Below are 23,197 nucleotides of genomic sequence, written 5' to 3' on the forward strand. Positions count from 1 at the left end.
AGTCAAATTTTAAAGCATTTTTTTGAGCAAGGAAACAATGATGCTAAAACATTGGAACACAAAGTGGAGTTCAAGCAATAGCCACCTAGACTATGAAAGTGACAAGGGAGACAGTGAGGGAAGTAAGAGAGGAGACAGAAAGGGGAGGGTGGTGGGGCCGAGCAAGGCGCACAACGCTAGGTTAATAAGGCTAATTTGAGTGCAAGTACAAACATTATGTCCCCATTAAAATTTTAGGCGTTTTAAAACCAATAAGCTCTCTAGAAATAAGACCTTCAAGAGTTGCGACACCATACCATCATGTGTATCTTTGCGACATACAACAACATACAAACTATGTCAATAACATAGATTAAGGCAAGCCTTCTCCTCAAGCTTCCCTAAGCCAAATCAAAAACTATTTTCACCATGAAGGGCTAGGCCTTTTCCTTTTTGAATGATAGTACAATGGGATAATTATAAGTACGAGAACCACAGTAGTTTAAAGAGGTCTATTATCCACCTAAGCAAAATACATGTCCAACTTTGGACCAACCTTTTCACCCCTTACAACTCTCGATCCAGCCAAACTTTTTGCTATACATTATGCACGCCCACAAATATCTAAGGCAATAAGATTCTAGGTTAGCTTCACAATTTGGAAAGATTCTAGTGTCCAAACAAGCACTTCCTAAGCAAAAAGGATTTTAGAAAACATAGATGAAAGAAAAATGATTGATACTAATGATTGATACTAAAAACTTTCAACTTAGCTACATAATAAGTCAGCAACCAATCTTTTGTTAATCAAACATTCAAATAATAAGTTTGGTTATTATTAGTCTCAAGGATATTGATGCTCTATGGGAGAGGGGAGATGATCATATTAAAGCTTGTTATAATGTCCATAAGAAAAAACAGATTACAAATGGAATCCTAAATTTTAGAAAGGCAAAGAGAGTAGCTTGACACATTTGTGTCCTTGTTCCAGCCTCTGCTTTCGTTAAGCATGGTCCTTATGAACTTATTAGAACCAGGTAGGCTTCAATTATAAGTGAGGCAAGTAGGCTTCAATTATATAAGTAAACCATATGCTACTTTAAGGCTTTTGTTGCCTTTTGAAGTGTGTTTATCATGCTGGCATTCTGTGAATCCATAACACTTTAGTCTTATAAATCCAATCCTCTCTACATCCACTCAAAAACGACCTTCGGTAAGGTAAATGTCTCTTCCAAGGTTTATACTTGAAGACATCCAAGGACAACAATTTTAGTTGGCAGGAGATTTCAGCTAAGGATTCTCCACGCAAGACCTGAACCTTAGATTACACTGCGCAATAGCATATTTGTGACTGCTGCTCAGTGAGTAATCAAAAATATCAACTTAATACATAGGGAAGATTCCAAAATTTTATCTTAAAATTTTAGTGCAGGATAAATATACATAATTCCATTAAATGCATCGGCACAGACTTTTAGGTCATGCAGACATGGGCATATTTTGGACAAATGTGCAAAGAAAGGCATGATGATAGACAAATTTGAATGATAGGAATGACAATTGCAAGATAAAAATGAAACCATCAGCCCAACCAATAAATAGAAATTGATATTGGAGATACAATACAAGGCAATTTAAAAGCTTGAAGTCTTTCAGAACACCTCCTTTCGTAAATGATGAGTTGAAGACAGCATGATGTCTGCAAAACCGGTACTCTGCTCCACTTGAATGTAATCCTTGGACTTCAATACCTACAGCCAAGAATTGAAACTAAAAGGTTCACTATTAAGACAGATTTTTTTTACATAACCGGCTAGCTTTCTTGCTCGTAAAGTGTCTTGGAAAACAGCATACATTGACAGCTACATTAGCTTATAATTGATTGAAAAATCACTAACTTGTGATAATCCAAACACTCACCAAAGTCTCAAAATACATACGCGCAGCCTCTTTCCGTGTCCTTCCTCTCAATAGATTGTCCAAACTTAGTTGAACAGGTTGAAATGTTTCTAGCTCGTAAGTACCCTCTACTTTGTCAAAAATGGACTTCAAATATTTGGCTAACGCTCTGCACAACATAACTACACTTAGTACTTGTATGATTGGAACCTAACAGACAGACAAAAGCCCAGCATAATCATGATTTTCATAGGGACTCCAGAGAGACATGCAACAGTACCTAGTTCGAGGTGACCATCCATCCCTATCTTGGATTGATTTTCCTTTTCTGTGATGACTCACTTCAGCTTCCTCCAGAACTTCATCTTCGTAAGGGGCAAGAAAGACTGCAGTCAAGGTCAACATTTATTTTCTCTCTCTCTCTCTCTCTCTCTCTCTCTCTCTCTCTCTCTCACACACACACACACACACACACACCCCAAGAATAAGAAAGGAGCTGTTTCCTACTGCTATGTAGACTTCAAGAAAGCTTTCGAGTCCCATGTAAAAAGCTATGGGAGAGACTTCAAGTCCCCCAAGAACTCAAAGAGGCCACATTCCGACAATACGAGAGGGTGTTGGCTGAGTTAACACAACAACTGGTAGATGGGTCATGCTCTAGGAAAAAGGTCACCATAAGTCACAACATAGGGGTCAAACAAGGCATTCCCCTCTCATCGACTCTCTTCTGTCTTTTCATTTGTTAACTTGGAAGATTGAATGAGAATACACAGCAGAGAGGAGACTTGGAACACCTATGCACACACCGCAACCCACCTCTTGCACTCTATTCACTATGGGGGGCATCAAGGACACAACAATGAAGCTTCATAATGGCCGAACGAGAGATCATGAGGACTTATGCACTGAGTTTGTTGTATACGGCAAAGCTATTCAACGAAGCAATGTGCCTCATTTTCCCACGCATCTGGACCCTCAAACACCATCGCACATATTCAGCACGGGATCACATGAGGCCAAAAAATTGATTGGGTACGTCATGTCCAAGATATATGCTTCAGTACTTGACATGGAGGTCAACCGCTATTCAGAGATGCAAAGACTCATGGCAGAGGGACAAGCAAGGTTTTGCCGTGATCATAGTGTAGGCCATTCTATGGGCTATCCATAGGTGGCACTTATTCCTTGGTATGTGCCTTGTAGGCCTAGTTATAGTCAGTTAGGACTATTGGTACAATTAGTACATGTACCACCTAGGTCAATTAGGACACTTAGTCCAATTAGGGCCATTAGCCCTAGGGTTTTGTTATGTTGGCTCCCTCTTGAGCCTCCACTCTCAGTTTTGCAGCAATCTATTACAGCATCTCGTTTTTCTCCTTCTCACCTCCATTTTTGAGCTTCCATTGCTTACCATAGCCAACACATAGGTGTGGACCACCTACTTACACTAGGGAGCATCACAGAGGAGGCCAGGAGCAGAGGGTCTATTGTTGCTTTGTGGATTTCCGTAAAGCCTTTGATTCAGTGCGATGCGCACACATCATCAAGCAAGCACGTTATGGCCAAGAGATTATTTGGGCTGTTCTGGAATTATACAAGAGGGTTTCTAGAGTTCAGACAAGGAGTAGATGGGACAGATGAAATCATGAGCACCATTGGGGTCAAACATGGCTGCTCACTTTCTCCGACCTTGTTTGGCCTTTATACAGACGAGCTTAAGTCTTTTATGAGGGCTCTAGGGGGAGCTGGATGCTCTCTTGCCGGCTCCTTGCTCCAAATTATATTATATGCTGATGACGTGGTGATCTTATCTTCATCCGATCAAGGGCTCCAGAGACACTTAGATGCACTACTGGCTTTTTGAGAGTCCGATGGCTTGAAGGTCAACTTGGGTAAAACCACGGTCATGATCTTCAACACCTCCCAATTTAGTTTTAATAGGTCAATGGTTGAGATTGTCTCATCATACATACTTGAAAAGCGTAAGGGTTTTTTGATCCTTAGACGCCTAGCTCCACCTAACAACCCTAACCTATGTTTCCTCTAGCGCCGTTCATCTTGAGTTCCCAACAACGTGCAGGTTGGTTGGTTGGGAGGGGGGAGATGTATGGTGTTTCACTCAGGGATAACAGTAGATATGGCCTACATGGAATAAGCAAGCGTCTCTTCTTCTTCTTCTTCTTAATCCCCCTTAACCACAGCAACATCAACCAAGAAGACTCGATATGCTACAGTGGCTGCCATGCCACCCTCTCCATAGACAAAATCGACCCATTATTCGGCATCATCAGGAGATTTTTTTATGTGCGACGGGTTAAGAGAGTTGAAATTCAACTAGCAAATGCGACAACTAGACTTTAGGTCCTCTAAGGACCTAGAAAGCAAGCAATAATTGATGAGATGTGCAGTCTTGTAAGGCCTCTCCCCTACCCCTCAACTAGTCTCTACAAATAAAGACCTAGTTCATACTGAAGTACAAACAATTAAGGAGGTGACCATGAAGGTTGATACAAAGGCAAGTAAAGCTGCTATTCAAGAAGAGATCAAGGAACTCAAAGCCAGACGTGAGAATGCACTGAAGATTAGAATAGGGGGGGCTCTTTGAAGACTAGTACAAAGAAGATTTTTTCAATAGCACATGTCAAAACAGCCATGCCCAACATTAAATGAAAGGTTGACGATGAGGGTGATGATGGAGCTACTAATATCCGCTCTCGAAGGGACATGCTAGTATTACAATTAGCTCACAGGATTTACACATCAAACTTCTTCAACAATCTGCCAAGCTAAGGTATGAGACGGAAAATGGGAAGTAGAGTCTAAATCAAAACCAAAAGACTCTCTCTCTCTGTGTTATGATTATGATTCTGTTAGCATAGACTAGTACTCAGCAAGGGTCCTAGCATACCCTTTGCTTCAGCCCACTTATCAAGTTTTCTATCAGTCTCATAGACCCATCGGTCTTTAATAGAATTTAATAAACTCTTTCTTTCTTTCTCAAACGTGGGCCGCATATAGAGATGGCAAAGTGATTATTTGGGAAAAGGGTAAACATGGGAGAGGAGGAAGGGGAATTATGATGGTGTTGAGCCCAGTGGAATGAGTGCAAAAAGTGGTTTGAAAATGGCAGTGTGGAATTGTGATGATACAATTTGGTCCGATCCAAAGGGTTTCTCCGACTCGTACTCTAACAAAGATATTTCGAGACACACGAGCACGGGCTGCCCAGAATGGCAGGATATACTAGGCGAATCAAGCTATCAGCCTATAAGATGGAGATGAGGAGAGACAATGGGGTACGAGGCTTGAGAGGTGTAGCTGTCCACACCTAAGGCTTTTCATATCTGTGGTGCGGAGAGAAGAGCATGCACAACACATGTGGATACAGGCCCGACTATCGAAGACAACTGATTTTCATTGTAGCATGCTACTTCCCCCCAAATACATCGTCCTATGCACATGAGGTCACTACACAGAGACACAACCCATATGAGACGATATATGATGACATGACATCACAGAGTTCCCCCGACAGGGAGACATCCTCCTTCACAGTGACTTCAATGCACACACAAGAGACAAGCAAGTGGGCTTGCTAGACTTTAACTTTTGACTCGACCTGATTACATATAACGATATCTAGAGAAGGCCGGCAGGCTTACTTGTTTCCCACATGGTGAAGGGACTAGTACAGTGGAATATTTGATGGGTCCCTTGGCTTTAGCACCACAGATACACAGCTATATTGTGCCTCCCCCACTGCTCAACGCTAGCATACTTGGCCTTCAACATCTCGACTACTATGCCACCCGCAAGGAGATCCCCCCCCTCCCACACGCTCGTCTAGATCCACTTTGACCGTGCTCTCGACACAGTCTACGTAAGCCACTTGGCTCATGAGCTCTCCAAATATCACCCGAGCCTTGGACACCGTGCGGCGTGGTCTCAGTGGTACATAGATCCTTCCCCACGACCCAACTAGATCCACTTTGACCATGCTCTCGACATAGTCTACGTGAGCCACTTGGCTCATGAGCTCACACACATTTCGAGATGATGCAAATATCACCTGAACCTTGGACACCCTGGTCCCAGTGGTACATGACACAACCGCTAGATCCTTCCCCACAACCAAATCTGCAGCACATGCACACATTGGGACGATGCCTCAAAACCCCTAGTACGATGAGTGTAGAGAGATGAGGATCGCACCTCACACGAGAGCAAGCCTTGGGCCACCTGACGACACTTAGGCACAGCAGATTTCACAACAACCGACATGCCGTAAGAGGCGGACTTGGAAGACCCAACCATTAAAACTTGGGGCTTTTTAGTTTTTCCAGCTAATCTGACCTATTCTATTCCAACTATACCTAATCTGAACATTTGGTTGGGAATTTTGAGCCAGACTGCGAACTGTCCAGTCAGAGATTGACACATGGCAGTGAATCTGCTGCGCTGATCAGTGACACTTTCTGATTCAGATAGTATTTTTCTACACAGTGAGCCAGTCAGTGCTCTAAATCTCACACAGTGCCTAACAGTGTTCTAAGTTCTGCACTCTTTCTAAACACTTGGTTGAAGCAATCTGCAAATAGTGCTGCTACAGAGCATCTGACAGTAAGTTCTACCCAAACTGTGTTTTTACGTCAGAATTGATTTGGGTTATCAAGATGCTACCAAAGAGATCTAAAAACCAGTTTAAGAAGCACCAGATGGGGAGCTTTGACCCCATTGCAGACGATGATTTGGTGTTGGATTCTAGAAGACTGGCATTGGCTCCAGTGAGGTGATGGACCTGAAATGGTGGAAACCCCTGGCAGTTGCAGACAGGAGCTAACTGATGGTACTTCCAATGCCCAGGCATCTCAAGCCAGGAGCAAAACACTAATGGGTATATGGATCCTTTACAGGCCCTTAAAGAGATGACTGTGGAGATTAAAGGTAATGGTATAAGGATGCAGGAAGTTGGACCAGCTCAGGAGGAGTCTGATTCATGAGGGAAAGCCTATGAGGGTGACTCAGATTCTGAAAAGGATGTCATGGTTGAGTCTACTGTAGACCCTCATGGCTTCATGGCATCAGCAAGGAAGACCTATCATTCTAATGGGGAAACAGCTCACAAGAGCAGGGAGCCACTAAAGAGCAATGTCCCCTAGAGTGCCAATCCTGAGGTAGATAGCATGTGTCAAAGGTTTAATGAATAGAAGACCTTACCTGCTGATCTCACGTCGGTCATGCCATTTCATCAATATATTCAGTTTATTACCTACTCGAGACAAGGATGTCAAGGATACGATTGTCTTATTTAGCTGAGTTCAAGGGTGATACGTGTACCCCTAGTGAATTGGAGGAATGGCTCGAGTAAAATAAGACTATTTTCTGCTCTATCCTTGAAGAGATCAAAAATAAGGTAAGATTTGATGTCCTACACTTGGGAGGATTATGCTCGTTCCTGGTGGACGAACTTTCAACATGATTCACTCTTAAGAAGCAAATGTTCCAGACATTTGTATCTTCTATTGCTAGAGATAAACTTGTTTGTGAATGGTATAAACTATCTCAGCGAGGCTTTGTGAGGAACTATATTAAAAAGTCTTGGAAATTACCCTTGTTTGTTTCAGGGATTGATGATAGAAGCAGGCTGCTTAGGTTCATCCATGGATTCCATTCAAGTATAGCAGCTGATGCATCAGCCCAAAACCCAAGCACTTTGAGGGAGGCCATGAGGCTGGCTGAGCTCTATGAGGGATGTGGGCATTGGTCACACGGACAGCAAACCCCATTAACAAGAGCAACCCCCCATTGGTTTCTAAGCGAGAGGAATCTTCTACAACAGCTACTCCTATCCCCAGGTATCCTACTGTCTATGGCAGCAAGATAGAGAACACTAAACCCTTTAGGGCTGCGGAGGCCAAGTCCCTAATGAGGGCCTAGCCCTAAGGAGTCGTCAATTGAAGAGGGAGAAGGTGGTGAGGCAAGTCTCTCAGGCCTTGATGGATGAAAGGAAAAAGAAGAATTTGTGCTATCTTTGTGGATAAATATGGACCCCTGTGCAAAGCCAAATCAAGGGCACAGATTGGGGTCACAACTCTGATGGGTATGCAATGATGGTTACTCATCTTATTGAGGGAGGAATTGGAGACGCCTACCCATTGGAGATTTGCTTGTTCTAGCTCAATTCTACCCTTGATAGTAATGAGAATTCACATTCTTTTTTTAGATGCTCTAAATGCTGATGCTGTGCTAACCAATGCAACATCATGGCAGGATGTGAAGGACAGTGAATGTCGACGTGTTCATGATGCAGCTATGGAAGCATGGTGATGCTCATCTCACTGCAAGAGTTGTGTGTGCGGCATTAGGGAACCCTTCTGTGTTCTATCTGAGTTATGGTTGATTTTCCTCTCATGCTCTTCAGTTTTCAAATGCTGAGCTTTCAGAATTGACTCATGACTAGGTGAAGAGCCACTAGCTGAAAGATCTGATCTGATCTGAACTGATCTGATACAATGGACTGGGGAGGTTGCCTCTTTATAGCTATGAGGGCGGTGGTTAGATCAACATAGTCGGTGGAACCGACTAGTCAACCTAGTCGGTGGAGCCAACTAGTTGACCTAGTTGGTGGAATCGACTAGTCGTCCATGGAATATTCAAGGAATATTTCCTATACCGTCGCCTCAGGGGCTCTTGCCCCCAAACCCCCATGAAGGGGGCCGCTGGCCCCCCTGGGACCCCCCAGCTGGGGGCCAGCTAGCCCCCAAGCCCCATCAAGAATAAGGGGCTCCCACACAATCACCTTTCTACCATCAACGGTCTCATTGAAAGTTAAGGCTGACCGAAAGAGAAGAAATTTCAAGAGTACGAGTCAAAACCAGCAGCTAGTGTAGTAATAACTGAGAAGCCTTTCTTGGTGATGACTCCAAGTCTTGATCCGGTAATATATGAACTTTGAAGTATCTTGGTGTACCCATGCATATGTCTGCCATTAAAAGATGGTCTAAAGAGTCAAAGGGCTCAATAACTTTTGTAATGGTGAAGGACAGCAATACTTGCTCAAATTGCTCTGGGCAATTGATATCAATTGCATGAGGTAGGGTTTCTTTGAGTGGGCCTCAAGGATTAGAGACAGATGGATACAAGGACACTCGAGATGACACTACAGGATTACACAGAGATGTGCCTGCCTCCATGAGGCACATGGTTTCTTTTCAAAGTTATATTCTTTGTGTGTACATTCATTTCCTTCGTAGCATGCTATGGGCAGATTCTTTACTTTATTTTTCTTAGGATGAAAGCCTTCCTCAAAGGCAGAGGAGAAAGTCTCGATTAAGCTCCTGTAAGTTGTTGGAGGGTAAAGTGGACAGGGACATCTACAGGTCCTTAGATCATCACGGGAACAGCTGGATTGTGTGCACCTGTATTGCTTGAGAACCACTAGCAGGTTCGTGATCAAGGATGGTGGTACCATTGACCTTTGGTGCTACTTGGATTGTACCTGTGTACCAAGGTGGTTTGCTTGCAAGAGAACCAAGATCTGCGGGTTGAAAGACTAATAAACAAAGACATCTCTGACTTGGTCTAGAAGGCTTCTCCATGGAGCAGCTGTATCGACATGTGCCACGGTGAGTCTGTAAGAGGGGATGTTAGTTTTATTTAGGCACCTGCCCACATGTTAGCCCAAATGCAGAGACCATGGGGGAGGTGTACCAGCAGAGGTTCAGAGAGGCCACATGGACTGCCATGGGGGTCAAACTGGTAGACAGCCTGCAACGGTGGCTCAATACAATAGTAGGATAGAAGGATCCCAAGGTTGGGTGCCTTTTATAGAGGGGTGAAGCCCTGGAAGGTCGGACCAGTCTGCAGACTGGCCCGAGTTGTACTTAAAGATATAAATGGCCCAGAACGGGCCAGTTGCTAGGGCAGCAAGGAGGTGACACTTGCAGTACAGCCTGCAGATCACCTACAAGGTGAAGAGCACTACCCCACAATTAGGGCCTATAGGTTCTCAGAGATTGGCTGCAGTTCAGGAGCAGCAAAGAGTGGAGCACTCATCTACAGGTCTTCTTCCAGAAGAGCAGCAACAAGGAGTGTCCACGGAGCCCCACTACAAAGCCCACAGATGCACTACAATAGCACCCAGGCTCTGAGTGTTTTGAAAGCGCCACAAGGTCAGAGAACAGTTTTGGAGATACGGGGGTCCACTTCTAAGCAGTACCATTGGCTGCAGTTCAGAAGCAGCAAACAGTGGAGCACTCATCTACAGGTCTTCTTCCAGAAGGGCAGCAGCAAGGAGTGTCCACGGAGCACCACTACAAAGCCCACAGATGCACTACAATAGCACCCAGGCTGAGAGTGTTTTGAAAGCACCAAGAGGTCAGAGAACAGTTTTGGAGGTACGGGGGTCCACTTCTAAGCAGCACCTTACTGATAGAAGGTGACACACTGTAGACACATTTTGTATCTGCTTTGGTCTATCGTTGGGACAAATATATATTACTGTTTCTACTCTCTTCAGCATTGTTCAATTACTGTCCGCACATCTCCCCCTCTCTACACTAATACATACTAAGGAAAGTTGGATCTAAATTTAGCAGTGTGGATCCTCCCACTGGGGCAACCTCCACCTCTGTTTTCTAACATGGAGTGCTTTCCTTTCTCCCCTAGATTCATCAATTGTATACTAGAGCTCCCAGAGAGAGATACATCGTTTCCTCTCTTTTTTGCTGTAAACCACAAGCTTCAAAAATCTCCGAGCAACATCCAACACACGCATTTTAAATGCACACATCCATAGAGTGTTGTAGACCACTGTCCAATAATTTTGTGGGCCAAAACACTACTCGGACAATGTCAAAATATTATTAGATAGAAAAGCACTAACCTCCATTGCTAGGGTCCGATTGGAAAGTAAGATTCTGGGGATAGAAAACGATACGGTTCAGTCTTCAAGTAAAACAAGAACAGTAAATCATAGCAAAACATGTGCAATCACTTTTGGAAGACCACTGGTTATGCTTACTTCAAAAGTTTGCTCAGATAAAGCTCTTGATGAATGAGAATCAGGTAACATCCCTACAGGACTAATTGCCTCTTGAAAGCCTCCTTGCTTGGGCTTTGCATTAGCTTCCACCACCAGACCTCCAGAAGCCTGAATCTCATCCTGAAAGTGAGTTGGATGCTCAATGCTTGTCGGTGATAAATTTATACGATCAGCTTCTTGTACATTCACTGGAGTTTCAAGAGTGGAATCAGCTACAGTAGGTTGTGAGGTTGGAGCCGAGGGCACGGATAGATCTGCAACTGCCAATAGACTGACATCATTTTCCATCGTCGCAGCTAAGGGCGGATCTGCAACTGCCACTGGACTCACTTCATTTTCCATTGCCACAGCTAACGGCAGATCTGCAACTGTCAGTGGATTCACGTCATCTTCCATCACCAAAGCTAAGGGCGAATCTGCAACTGTCAGTGGACTCACATCACCTTCCATTGCCACAGCTGCAAAATCAGTTATCCTGCTGTCATGTGCCAAAACTCCATTAGCTTGCATGCTTATCATTCCCTTGGGAGGCCTTGTTTTTTTGAGAGATGAAGAAGAGAGGTTTATCACACTATTGTAGAGCTCATTCACATCAGCACATAAACCTGTACCAAAACAGAGAAGAAAAATTACCAGATGTGGACAGAATTATGGTTGGTTGAAAAGCAAACTCAAACTCCCTTTTCAAATATGCAACTTATTATAAAGAATGATTAGGCAGACACCCCTTCTAGATCCACATAACATTCATTGCACTGGTAACAGTTGAGTAACAACAATTTCCACCTTTATTTTCCAAAAACTCACGCTTCTTAAATCCCAATACTCTGCCCCCTGTCAGGACTGATAAAGCAAGGTAATTCACAACTTTCTGCAATGTTTACAGAGCACAATGTCATTTCTTGAAAACTAAAGAAATGAGCTGTCCCTCCCCACCAGTGAATGATTCAAGGTTGCCATCAGAACAAAGAGCTGGAAAGACATGGAGAGGCTCTTCTGCTATTCCAAGAAAGGGTTGCATAAAAAACCCAGCACAAAGCATGGCACTTGACAACATATTGCTACACTTGAGTCACAATCAAAATCGGTCTGACCCTTTAAGAGAAAAAGCATAGCAATCCAACATAGTGGTATAGCTGTATACTGAATACCATAAGTCTCTTCGAGACAAATATGGCCTCTAAATGTATTCCTAATCTACGCATACATTCATCAGATAAGAAAGAGATAGAACACGGGGAGAAGTAAAGCCAGAGAGAGAGAGAGAGAGAGAGAGAGAGAGAGTTTATTAATGTCTGCAAAAGACAGAAATATCTATGAGACTGAAAAGCCCAGATACAATGAAAGCTAAGGAGTGGGGCTACTAAACAGGCACCCATACCCAAGGCTGATGTCTATGACGAGAAAATAAATACATTGTGCTCTCATTGTGCAAGAGAGAGAACCCACATAAAGGACAACAAGGGGATTCGAGTGATTGGACCTGTGTATGCTGTGTGGGACCAACTCCCAAAAACAAAAACAAAACCCAAACAAACCACCACCTACCCTCCCCCCCCCGCCTAAAACGGCTTATACAATAAGCAAAACTATGGTTACATTCCCATCAATAAAAAATGCACTAATAGTCAATGTGATAGACTATATAACCAAAAGATTCCTTGGTCCATGTAAAATCTACTTGGATGACAACCCCATTGTTGGCAATTGGGCTAGTCTAGCCGAGACGCCCAAGGACATTGTTGGACCATTGTCCCACTGTGCCCAACTATTATACTTACAAATTCTAGGATGACATGCAAGTTACGTGCCTACAAACCCTCACCAAGCTCCAAAGAGCCCGAGAAACTTCAAAAGTTATCCATGTGAAGGCTGCCACATTCCCCTCTCTTAGAGGGGTCACACAAATTCTAGGATGACATGCAAGTTACGTGCCTACAAACCCTCACCAAGCTCCGAAGAGCCCGAGAAACTTCCAAAGTTATCCATGTGAAGGCTGCGACATTCCCCTCTCTTAGAGGGGTCACACTAAGGAGACCACACTATAATAAAAGCTACAACGCCCAAAGTGTGAAGCGAGGCCTCACACAATAAGTTTGACCCAAAGACATTCACTGACCCACATACCACTATTCTTGTCTACTTTTTCATCAATAATGGCATACTTGCTTAAAACCCATTAATGAACCATCCACAAGTAGCTTCTCCAAAGTCCAAATTTGGTCATCTCCGATCTGTACTATAGGGAGTGAGGCCCTCTTTGTGGGTGTGCCCGCTTGAGCCTATAAAATACATGCCAATTGGGAGTGGTGCTAAGGCAAGTAGGTTGGTTATAGGCTGAGTATGGGACTGAGTTCATGGTTGATTTATGGCTCAATTAGGGCTTGATAAAAGGCTCAATTAGGGCCAAGAACAATGGCTAGGTTGGGGACAAAATCACCTTGTCAACCAACTTGACCCAAGTAAAGTTAACATAGGGTTAGCACACCAACCAAACCACACCCAATGGAGTTAGGTCAGCCAATTTGCAACCTATTGCCTCTCCTATATAAAGGGCTAATGTGCCCATCATTTGTATAGTTCATAAGCGCAGTCCAGCCTTGTGTTTGGAGTCTTCCGAGGTACACATTTCAGCCTTGAAGTTGATCTTCCAGTTGTGGTTCTATTCAAAAGCGCACAAGTTCTTCCAGCATTTGTGCCTTGCAATCCACAACAGTACGTTGTGCCTTGTCATGTCCAAGATTTATGCATCAGTACTAGATTCTGAGGTCAGCAAATTTGCAGAGTGTCGAGGACTCAGAGCAACGGGACATGGGACCATGGACCACATTCTCGCACTCACATGTATCATCAAGGAGGCGAGGGCACGGAAGCAAAGGGTTTATTGTTGCTTTGTGGACTTCCGCGAGGCATTTGACACCATTTCGAGAGCTCGCCTCATATGACGCCTACAAGATCTAAGTTACGACCAAGAGATCATTTGGGCTGTCATGGCACTTTATGACCGAGTTTCAGGCAAAGCCCGAACAAGATCTGGATGGACAGACGAGATCATGAGCACTATCAGGGTCAAACAAGGATGCCCATTATCACCTACCTTGTTTGGCCTCTACATCAACGAGCTCGAGACAGTGATGCAGCCACACGGTGGGGTAGGCTGCTCTCTCGCGGGCACGCTCATCCGGATATTACTTGATGCAGATGACATGGCTCTCTTGTCTTCCATAGCAGAGGGGATACCTTCACGCACTACAATCCTTTTGTGAGTCTCATGATTTGAAGGTCAACTTGGGTAAAACCAAGGTTATGATCTTCAATACATCTCGAGTCGTCGTGCGCGATGAGCATCTCACATTTGATGAGTTCCCTGTTGAGGTAGTTTCATCATACACTTATCTAGGGGTGGTCTTTTCCGGACCCACCTTTACCATGAGATCCACGATGTAGGCATGCCTGAAAGGAGGATATTCTTCATTGGCTAGACTAGAGAGACAATGCTTTCGCTCTCATTTTCAAGATCCATAGACCAAAGGGTTGCTTTTTGACTCCTTGGTCCACCCTGCAAGAATGTATGGCAGCCCATGTTGGGGACCAGATTTGTCGGATACAAAATGGGCCAAGATGGAGCGGCTACAAGTTCTCATGTTATCACAGATGATCCGTGGTAAGCCATCCATCCCTCACCAGATCATTCGGGCGAAGTTTGGGTCACCCCCATTACAACTAGATGCTGCATTTCAGGTCATTATATATCTGTACCGAGTTAGGGAGTATGGGGATTACACATCCGGGCGTAGCAAGATACCATGGCTAGCACTGTCCTCTTCTATGGCACTTGCAACAGGGGGATATCAGAAGTGTTGGTATGCACGCACAGAGAGATGGTTTGCAAGACTAGGCCTCCACATGGACAGACTACCCTCCTTTCTAGTACAGCATGGATGCTCCTTTCTCTCCCCTCCTATCACACGAGGTCAACCAGGTTATCCGTGAGGATCTACTACAAGGATCTACTACAGCTACACACATTCCAAACTTGGTTGGGCCCAAGTGATCTTCCAGTGAAGCTGAGCTTCTACAAAGATCACTTCTTACATATCACAACGAAGGGTTTCATTGATCCACCAGGATACACGCAGACTCACCTACCCCGAGGATCTCCCTTGGGTCTCTTCACACAAACTTCGTATCGAGAGCGGCCAAGCAGAGCGGTTACCCAAGGAGAGGCACATATGCACACTGTGTGACATGCAGGAGGTTGAGACAAAGGAGCACTTCATCTTCAAGTGTCCTGTTTACTATGAGATCGGAGGGCGTTTCTACTATATATCTTTGTAAGACTAGAATAAGTCCAATCATACAAATTTAGATTTTTTTGTTGTTCTAAAGATCAAAAATCTACACAGAAAACAAAAGGGAAAATGAAAGAGAAGAAAAAAAGAGGTAAACAAAAACTTTTATGAAAACCAAAAGGAAGACATATTTAGCAAGCAAAGCAACACTTATGTCGTCATCAGTGCCCAAGCATAAGCAGCTATACTGGGTTTCTAAAGATCCGCCGAGTCTCTTTAGAGGGCATTTCTACTGCCTCTTCAAAGATAGTTATGGGATGTTGGCACGTGTCCTCTCCTACCCAGACCAGCAATGTTTCACTGGTTTCATTCATGAGATGCTCAGACACCGCGATAGGATACTCCGAGCACGCAGACAAGAGCAGACTTCTCCCTCAACTGATACCTCTCAGAGCTCTATCACGGAGTTCTTTTAGCCAGATCACATAGACCCCCTCGAGGCGAGACCTCGACATGATCGTGACACGAAGCCTGTGACCTGACAACTTAGACAGAGGGTTGACTCACAGATTATACTTGGGGACATCCCCTCCTTGTTTAGGGTTAGAGCCCAACTGACGGGGTCACAGTGGCCTTGGTTAGACACAGAGCTACAACCAGGAGACGTACCAAGACTGCACTCTTGAGGAGGCAACAGCGTTCTATTGCTGACCTAATCCGCATTGGTGTGGATGATGGTTTAGTAGCTCCACTACCACAACTCATTGTATTAGGTTTTTCACAGTCTCATAGACCCATCGGTCTTCCGAAGACTTTAATAAACTCTCTCTCTCTCTCTCTCTCTCTCTCTCTCTCTCTCTCTCTCTCTCTCTCTCTCTCTCTCTCTGCCTACTACAGCTCCCTCTGCTGCGCCACCTCCTCCCCTTCTACTCCGCCTCCTCAACTCCAGCCACCCGCCATCCCTCATCCACCCCCTCGAGACCCCTCAGCTACCCCTGCCTGCTCTCCAGCCACCCCCCCTTCCCTACTAGCCCCCCCCACTTGCTCTCAGCCTACCTACAATCTCCCCGCCACCCCTCAGCCACTCCCTCGCCACACCTCTACAGCTCCCGCTACCCCCTCAACCACTGCCCCCTGTCGCGACACCTCTCCTAGCCCCCATGCCTACTCTCAGCCTATCTACAACCCCCTACACTGTCGCGCCTACCTACAGCCCCTCTACAGCCCCAACTCGCTCACACATGCTACAACAGCCTATTGGCTGCTCTCTCTTGTGACAACATCAACAACAGCTGATTGGCCGCCTCTCTTGGCCAACACCCCCCCCCACTGCACCTCGACATCTGTCCCACTCCCCGCCTCTTTTCGGCCCCCTTGGAGATACCTCCCATCATGGGGAGGGAGCTCACGCTCATGTTCATGCTCCCACTCCCGCTCCTACACTAAGACCTGCACCCAACATGGGTCAATTAAACGAAATGGGAAAAGGTGGCAAGGATACAAATAAAGCCGCCAAGAAAGATGACAACAAAGCCAAAAAACAAACACAGCTGAAACTCGAAGATGTGAACACACGCCAACCGCAGTGGACTTCGAGTGGACAGCAAAGCAAAGGCGGGGCCTGCATCTACCTCAGCTTCAGTCACACCCTCAGCTTCAGCTTCAATCTCAGCTTCAGTCTCAGCTACATCCTCATACTCAGCCTCAGCGTCAGCTTGAGTTCCAGTTCCAGCTCCGCTTCCGCCCACAACCTCTACAGTTACAGCTATTGGCTCTGATATACCCCTACCCATGACATCAATTGCCCCATCCTCCCCTAGGATAGAGGGGTTGTCACTGACACTATCTCTTCCATCTCTCCCTTCTTCTCCCACTTCAGTTCTCTCTCCAATTATGACACCTACTTTGGAGGGGTCATACACTGTTCCGCACTACTCGACCTTTCTCTCCCCTCTACCTCTCAGTCAGCCCACACTCCCTCACCCTGCTAGGATCACCTCATCATCCCCATACCACACCCATCTTACCCAATCATCACCCAACCTCCAGTCTCTTCCTCACACTTTCAAGCCGCAATCCTATCAATTTCCGTTAGAGCACGGACGAGCTAACCCATTAGAGGCTTGGGAGTATTTGTTGATGGAGGTCCAGAGCATCCGAGAGAGCGAGAGGGAGCTGTCACGCTTCGCACAGGAGCAGACACGCTTCACTCAGGAGCAAGCACAACTCATACAAGAGCAATCTCAAGCTATCCGAGTCTAGGTTGATCTTATTCAAGGGCTCAGACAAGAGATCTCACAACTCCGACAGGAGGTCATTGTTGTACGTACAGTCCCAACGAGCACCCCAATTGTGGACGCACAGATTGCAAGCATGCAATCTGCCATCGAGGAGACATCCAAATGGGTCGATGTAGCCAAACAAAAACCCACAAGGATAACCGTTTTGGCTACCCTCCTGGAAGAGCAACAGAGAGCCAACAAAGCTCTCAACATCAAAGTACGTGGGATTCCCTGCATTGAGGCTACCCCGATGGCAGATGCACGGGCCTTCGTGAGCACTATCCTAGGGACGAGAGCAGCCCCTTATCATCCAATTTCATGACGCCCAAGCATGACTTTCGACTTTACGTCATAGGTCAACCTTATGAGACCAGCCAACGATCTCAATGGACGAGGATCTCACTCTACTACAAATTGAGGAGAGGCGTTTCCTATTGCAACAATGGACAGTACTACAAGATGGACAACTCCTTACAGGCCCTCAATGGGCACCCACCTCTCCTCCCACATAGGGAAGCGAGGTCTATGAGACCCAAACATCCGAGACCCCTATCATGTACCATTTGGAACTATAATGGTACCTTATGGTCAGAACCAAGGAACTTCTCAGAATCCTATACAGGTCACGACATAGTCTTTTACAAAGAGACACATCAGAGTCCAAAGCACCCACTACCAACAGTCAGCCGATATACATGGGAGTCTACCTACAGAGATGAGACGAGGGATACACGAGGGGTTCAAGGATCAGAGGGAGTCGCAGTCCTTTCCAGATCCACACTTTTGGGGACCATCTCAATGGACTAGAGAGACAATGCTTTCGCTCTCATTTTCAAGATCCACGGACCAAAGGGTTGCTTTTTGACTCCTTGGTCCGCCCTGCAAGAATGTATGGCAGCCCATGCTAGGGACCAAATTTGTCGAATACAGAATGGGCCAAGATGGAGCGGCTACAAGTTCTCATGTTATCACGGATGATCCGTGGTAAGCCATCCATCCCTCACCAAATCATTCGGGCGAAGTTTGGGTCACCCCCATTACAACTAGATGCTGCATTTCAAGTCACTACATATCTGTACCGAGTTAGGGAGTATGGGGATTACACATCCGGGTGTAGCAAGATACCATGGCTAGCATTGTCCTCTTCTATGGCACTTGCAACAAGGGGAGATCAGAGGTGTTGGTATGCACGCACAAAGAGATGGTTTGCAAGACTAGGCCTCCACATGGACAGACTACCCTCCTTTCCAGTACAACATGGATGCTCCTTTCTCTCCCCTCCTATCACGTGGTCAACCACGTTATCCGTGAGGATCTACTACAACTACGGATGGGCCCAAGTGATCTTCCAGTGAAGCTAAGCTTCTACAAAGATCACTTCTTACATATCACAACGAAGGGTTTCATTGATCTACCAAAAAACACGCAGATTCACCTACCCCACTCGCTGAGGATCTCTTGGGCAATCCCGGATCTCTTCACACAGACTTCGTATCGAGAGCGATGGGGTAGAGCGATTACCCAGGGAGAGGCGCATATGCACACTGTGAGACATGTAGGAGGTTGAGACAAAGGAGCATTTCATCTTCAAGTGTCTTGTTTACTATGAGATCCGAGGGTGTTTCTATTGCCTCTTCAGAGATAGTGATGGGATGTTGGCTCGTGTCCTCTCCTACCCCAACCAGCGATGTTTGGCTGGTTTCATTCATGGGATGCTCAAACACCCTGATAGGATACTTCGAGCTCGGAGACAGGAGCAGACTTCTCCCTCGACTGATATCTCGTAGAGCTCTATCACAGAGTTCTTTCAACCAGATCTCATAGACTCATAAAAGAGGGTTGACTCATAGACCATACTTGGGGACATCCCCTCCTTGTATAGGGTCGGAGCCCGACCGATGCGGGTCACAGTGGCCTTGGTTAGACGCAGAGCTACGGCCAAGAGACGTACCAAGACTACACGCTTGTGGGTGCGACACCGTTCTATTGCTGACCTCATGCCTCTACTTTCACAACCTCGTCCGTCCTAATGTCTTCTTGCTGACGATGATGATGATGATGGTTATGATGATGCCGACGATGATGCTAAGATTGATATATATAGTCGGGATATGACTATGTTGTACTTAGGACATAGTACTACCATTTTTCATTTTTTTGCATTATGCATTGGTGTGGATGCTCGTTGAGTAGCTCCACTACCACAGCTCATTGTATCAAGTTTTTCACAGTCTTATAGATCCATCGGTCTTCCGAAGACTTTAATAAACTTTCTTTCTTTCTACACTCATGAATCGAGCCTTAGAAGAAGTCTTTTCCAAGGAATGGCAACTTGGCAAGATCGTACCAATCCATAAGAGCGGGGACAACAAAGTGACCAAAATCTGCCGCACCATCATGGTGAGTAGCCTAACGGCCAAGTTATATGGCACCATAATTGAGCAAAAACTCAACAAATGGACGGAAGAGCAAGGAACCAAGGCACCATCCCAAGCAAGGTTTCGCCCTAAAGATTCGACAATAGACCACTTGGTGGCCATACGGGCTGCAACGGAGGGGGTCAAGAATAAGAAAGAAGTAGTCTATTGTTGCTTTGTAGACTTTAAGAAAGCCTTTGACACAATTCCACACAAAAATCTGTGGGAAAGACTAGAAAAGCTCGAAGTCCCTTAGGAAATCAGAGAAGCCACATACAGATTATATGAGAAAGTATTAGCTGAATTAGCGCAACCATTTGTAGATGGCTCATGCTCTAAAGGAAAAGTCATCATAAGCAGTGACATAGGAGTCAAGCAAGGCTACCCCATCTCACCAACTCTCTTTGGTCTGTTCATCGATGAATTGGAAGAGTGGATGAGAACAGCCACTTGTCTCCATGGCCCAATCATCAACGCTATCCACAAGAATTAAAAAAGGTTGCCTTGCATACCTATAGCATATATTAATCAGATCCATAAGCACAATCGTGAAAAAGGAAGAATACAATTTCAACCCTGAACCATGTGTGTGGCCTCTCCTTCTGAAGCTCCATTCTCACCATCATTTATCCACAAAGAAATAACAAAGAGGGTAGAGAAGGAGAATACGAGAAAGACCAAGAGAACATTTTAGAAGTGGACATAAAGCAATAAAAAGGAAAGAAAACCACATACTAAGCACGACTACACTTAAATTCTCATCATTACCCAAGGATAACCAAGATCATCTAGATAGGTTGAGCATTTTCCTTACAAGAGGGTCTTACATGCAGTTTTGCCTTAATACCTATCATTGGTGCAAACACAAGTAGTACTTCAAACAAGTTTAACTACAATGTTGCGTGTAGAACATTACCACGAAGAGATGACCTCGCAAACTTCTGATCATTGAAAGAGCCATGTAGACTCAATGCTTCAAACTCTGTGAGGGGGGTTTTCCTGCGTTTCCTAAGTATATCGGTTGTGTTGCCCAATTGTTTTTTCATTACCCTGCCAATAAGGAAAGCACATTATGATACTCTAGCCAACGCAAATTGCCAAAAATTTGTATCACTTTGGAAGGCCAAAGGGAAACGAAGGAAATAGCCATGGCACATACGTGCTCGATAAGACCACCTCATGGTCAAAGACTGGTTTCCTCTTCCGTTGCCCTCGTTTCGGTTGCATAGGAGCTTGAGCTTCCGAAGGCGTCCCAATCACTTTCAATGCAGGCGTCCCTCCACCTATGAATCGATCAAAGTGAAATAGTTCATACAGCAACAAAGCCCAATCTTATGTGCGCATCAACAAAAATCTCCAATAATCTTGCGAGAAATTAGTCACCTAGAATTGATGCTAGTAAATCATCATTGCCAGAAAATTGGCCAAAAGTGTCCACTCTAAGTGCTGGTGAAGGCCCATTTACAAGAGGGGTCTCTTTGAGAAGAGGTGTAGCTTCAGCAACATGAATGCCAACTTCATGGTCTGCAATGTTTTCTTTGTGTTGTGGCCAGTCCACATCCTTGTCCATTTCCATCTCCTCCTGGAGCTCCATAAAAAGAGGTTCTTCGTCCCTGCCTTCGACTGCAGCGCGAAGCTTCTCAGCCTCTGGAATCTCTGGTATGCTGTTAGGGATAGCTGTGGAGGTGGGTTGTTCTGTTGCTGAGGGTGGATTTGAAGACTCTTGCATTGCCTCCCCAACCAAAGGCTCAAGCCTTGGGTTCAGATTCACCTGCATAGAAGGGGATGACGCTTGTTCTGCTATGTCCGTCGTTTGGACAATGGGAGGAGTTTCAATGTCAACAGTATTTGTTCTTCCAAGATCCATCTCATCATCCATTTCCAAAGGTGGAAGCACACTGGAAAAAAAAGGCAAAATTTATCATGTGTCCCAGAAAACCACTCCTTTTCTTTACATTTTTTGAGAGGCCAGCCATGTATAAGAATCTATATCTAAGATAGCCCAACCGTATATGTTGATGTCAGAGCTGAGGGTACTAAACCTTACTCTTCTTCCAAATTTGGGCCAGATCTTTCTTGCATGAGAGTCGCGCTTCCAATAAAACCCGTGTGGCCTTCATGGACAAGTTCCTGAAACAAGCTTACTTAAGAGTTCACATTATTTGAGGCATGATGCACAGACTTCGAAGAAAGGGGACACACGAACTGAGAGCTAAGAAAGCATAAGAAGGCATTAACAGAACTCGGAAAGCACCAACTGGTTCAAAAGCATGGGTCATTGTTGAGAACAGTTTATGCGATTTTAACTTCAAAAATAGTATAGTACAGAACAAAGAGCAAACCTCATCACTGTGGGCCAAAACCGAGTAAATATCGCCATTTTCTACAAATCTCTCTGCAAAAGAAAGATTTTTACACTTCCGCTTCGTACCAGAAGGGGCAAGAACATGAACGTAGGCAGGAATCGAAATTTTGAAAAGCAGGTTCTAGGTGAGCATACCGTCCAGCGCGAACAGCGAAGTATGGTAAGTTTCATCATCAGTTTGATCCCGCAACGTAATTAGGTCCCGTGCAGAGACATTATGGTCCACGATCGCTCTACAGCCAGTTTCCATAAGCACGTTCACATGCGCTAGTATCCAAGACCTTTTGAAAGGCAAACTTTAGAGAACGGCCTGCATTGTGAAAGAATACCAAGGGCAAAAGGACCTTTTTGCTGTCGGAAGGCCGCTATCGCGTTTGGGAAGAACCTCCAGCTCATCAAAATCAAAAGGCTCGGAGAGAGTGATAGAATGGAACGGTGCGGTGGAAGCCTCGGGCGGAAGGTCGACGGAGCTGGAATGAAAGGCATGTTTAATTTTGACGAGAGCCTCGCTACAGTCATGGAAGAGGTAGTTCACTTTGCGCGAGTAAATGCGGACGACGCCAAGGAGGAGGTGGCCGGAAAGGCGGAGAGCGATGGGAACGTCGGGAAACAAGATGGAATCTGAGGAAGAGCTAGGTCAGAAAAGGGGGGAGAGCAAGAAAAGGGAGAGAGGAAGAAGGTTAGGTAAATACCGACGGAAGCGCCGATGTCGGTTTCGGTGACTTGATTCTTGCGGAGCTTACGTTCGAGGTGAGCAGCGATCCAGATGGTTCCGAGGGGACCTTTCTTGGCCAAGATGAACTGCGAGTAGAACATGGTGAAGAGAGTGCAGTGCAGTGCAGCGCAGTGCAGAGATGAAAGAACACAACAAAGACAAACTAAACTAGCTAGTCAGCAAAGGGCCGTTTCTGGTGGGAAAT

General features: G+C 45.3%; 1 protein-coding gene across 1 annotated transcript; it reads right to left on the bottom strand.

The window, feature by feature from the left end:
* Positions 1-991: 991 nt before the first annotated feature.
* LOC147898103 (sister chromatid cohesion 1 protein 4-like) lies at positions 992-23,197 on the bottom strand. The gene is made up of 13 exons (XM_087379861.1): positions 22,970-23,197; positions 22,622-22,898; positions 22,413-22,510; positions 22,255-22,307; positions 21,960-22,042; positions 21,296-21,810; positions 21,072-21,195; positions 20,829-20,962; positions 10,901-11,526; positions 10,763-10,796; positions 2,159-2,264; positions 1,900-2,047; positions 992-1,730 (listed from the first exon to the last, which is right to left on the bottom strand). The coding sequence occupies exons 1-13, from the start codon at positions 23,091-23,093 to the stop codon at positions 1,632-1,634; spliced, it is 2,421 nt and encodes an 806-aa protein (XP_087235987.1). The 5' UTR covers positions 23,094-23,197; the 3' UTR covers positions 992-1,631.

Source organism: Dipteris shenzhenensis, chromosome 9 (genome assembly GCF_047967505.1).
Source record: "Dipteris shenzhenensis isolate YYH24624 ecotype China chromosome 9, Dip_SZ_1.0, whole genome shotgun sequence".
In the NCBI taxonomy this organism is placed as follows: Eukaryota; Viridiplantae; Streptophyta; class Polypodiopsida; order Gleicheniales; family Dipteridaceae; genus Dipteris; species Dipteris shenzhenensis.

Coding starts and splice junctions, on each gene's coding strand:
- LOC147898103 (XM_087379861.1), bottom strand. CDS start 23,093: ATGTTCTACTCGCAGTTCATCTTGGCCAAGAAAGGTCCCCTCGGAACC. Junction 22,043..22,254: donor TTTTGGCCCACAGTGATGAG/GTTTGCTCTTTG, acceptor AGCTTGTTTCAG/GAACTTGTCCATGAAGGCCA. Junction 2,265..10,762: donor ATCGGACCCTAGCAATGGAG/GTTAGTGCTTTT, acceptor CCTTGACTGCAG/TCTTTCTTGCCCCTTACGAA.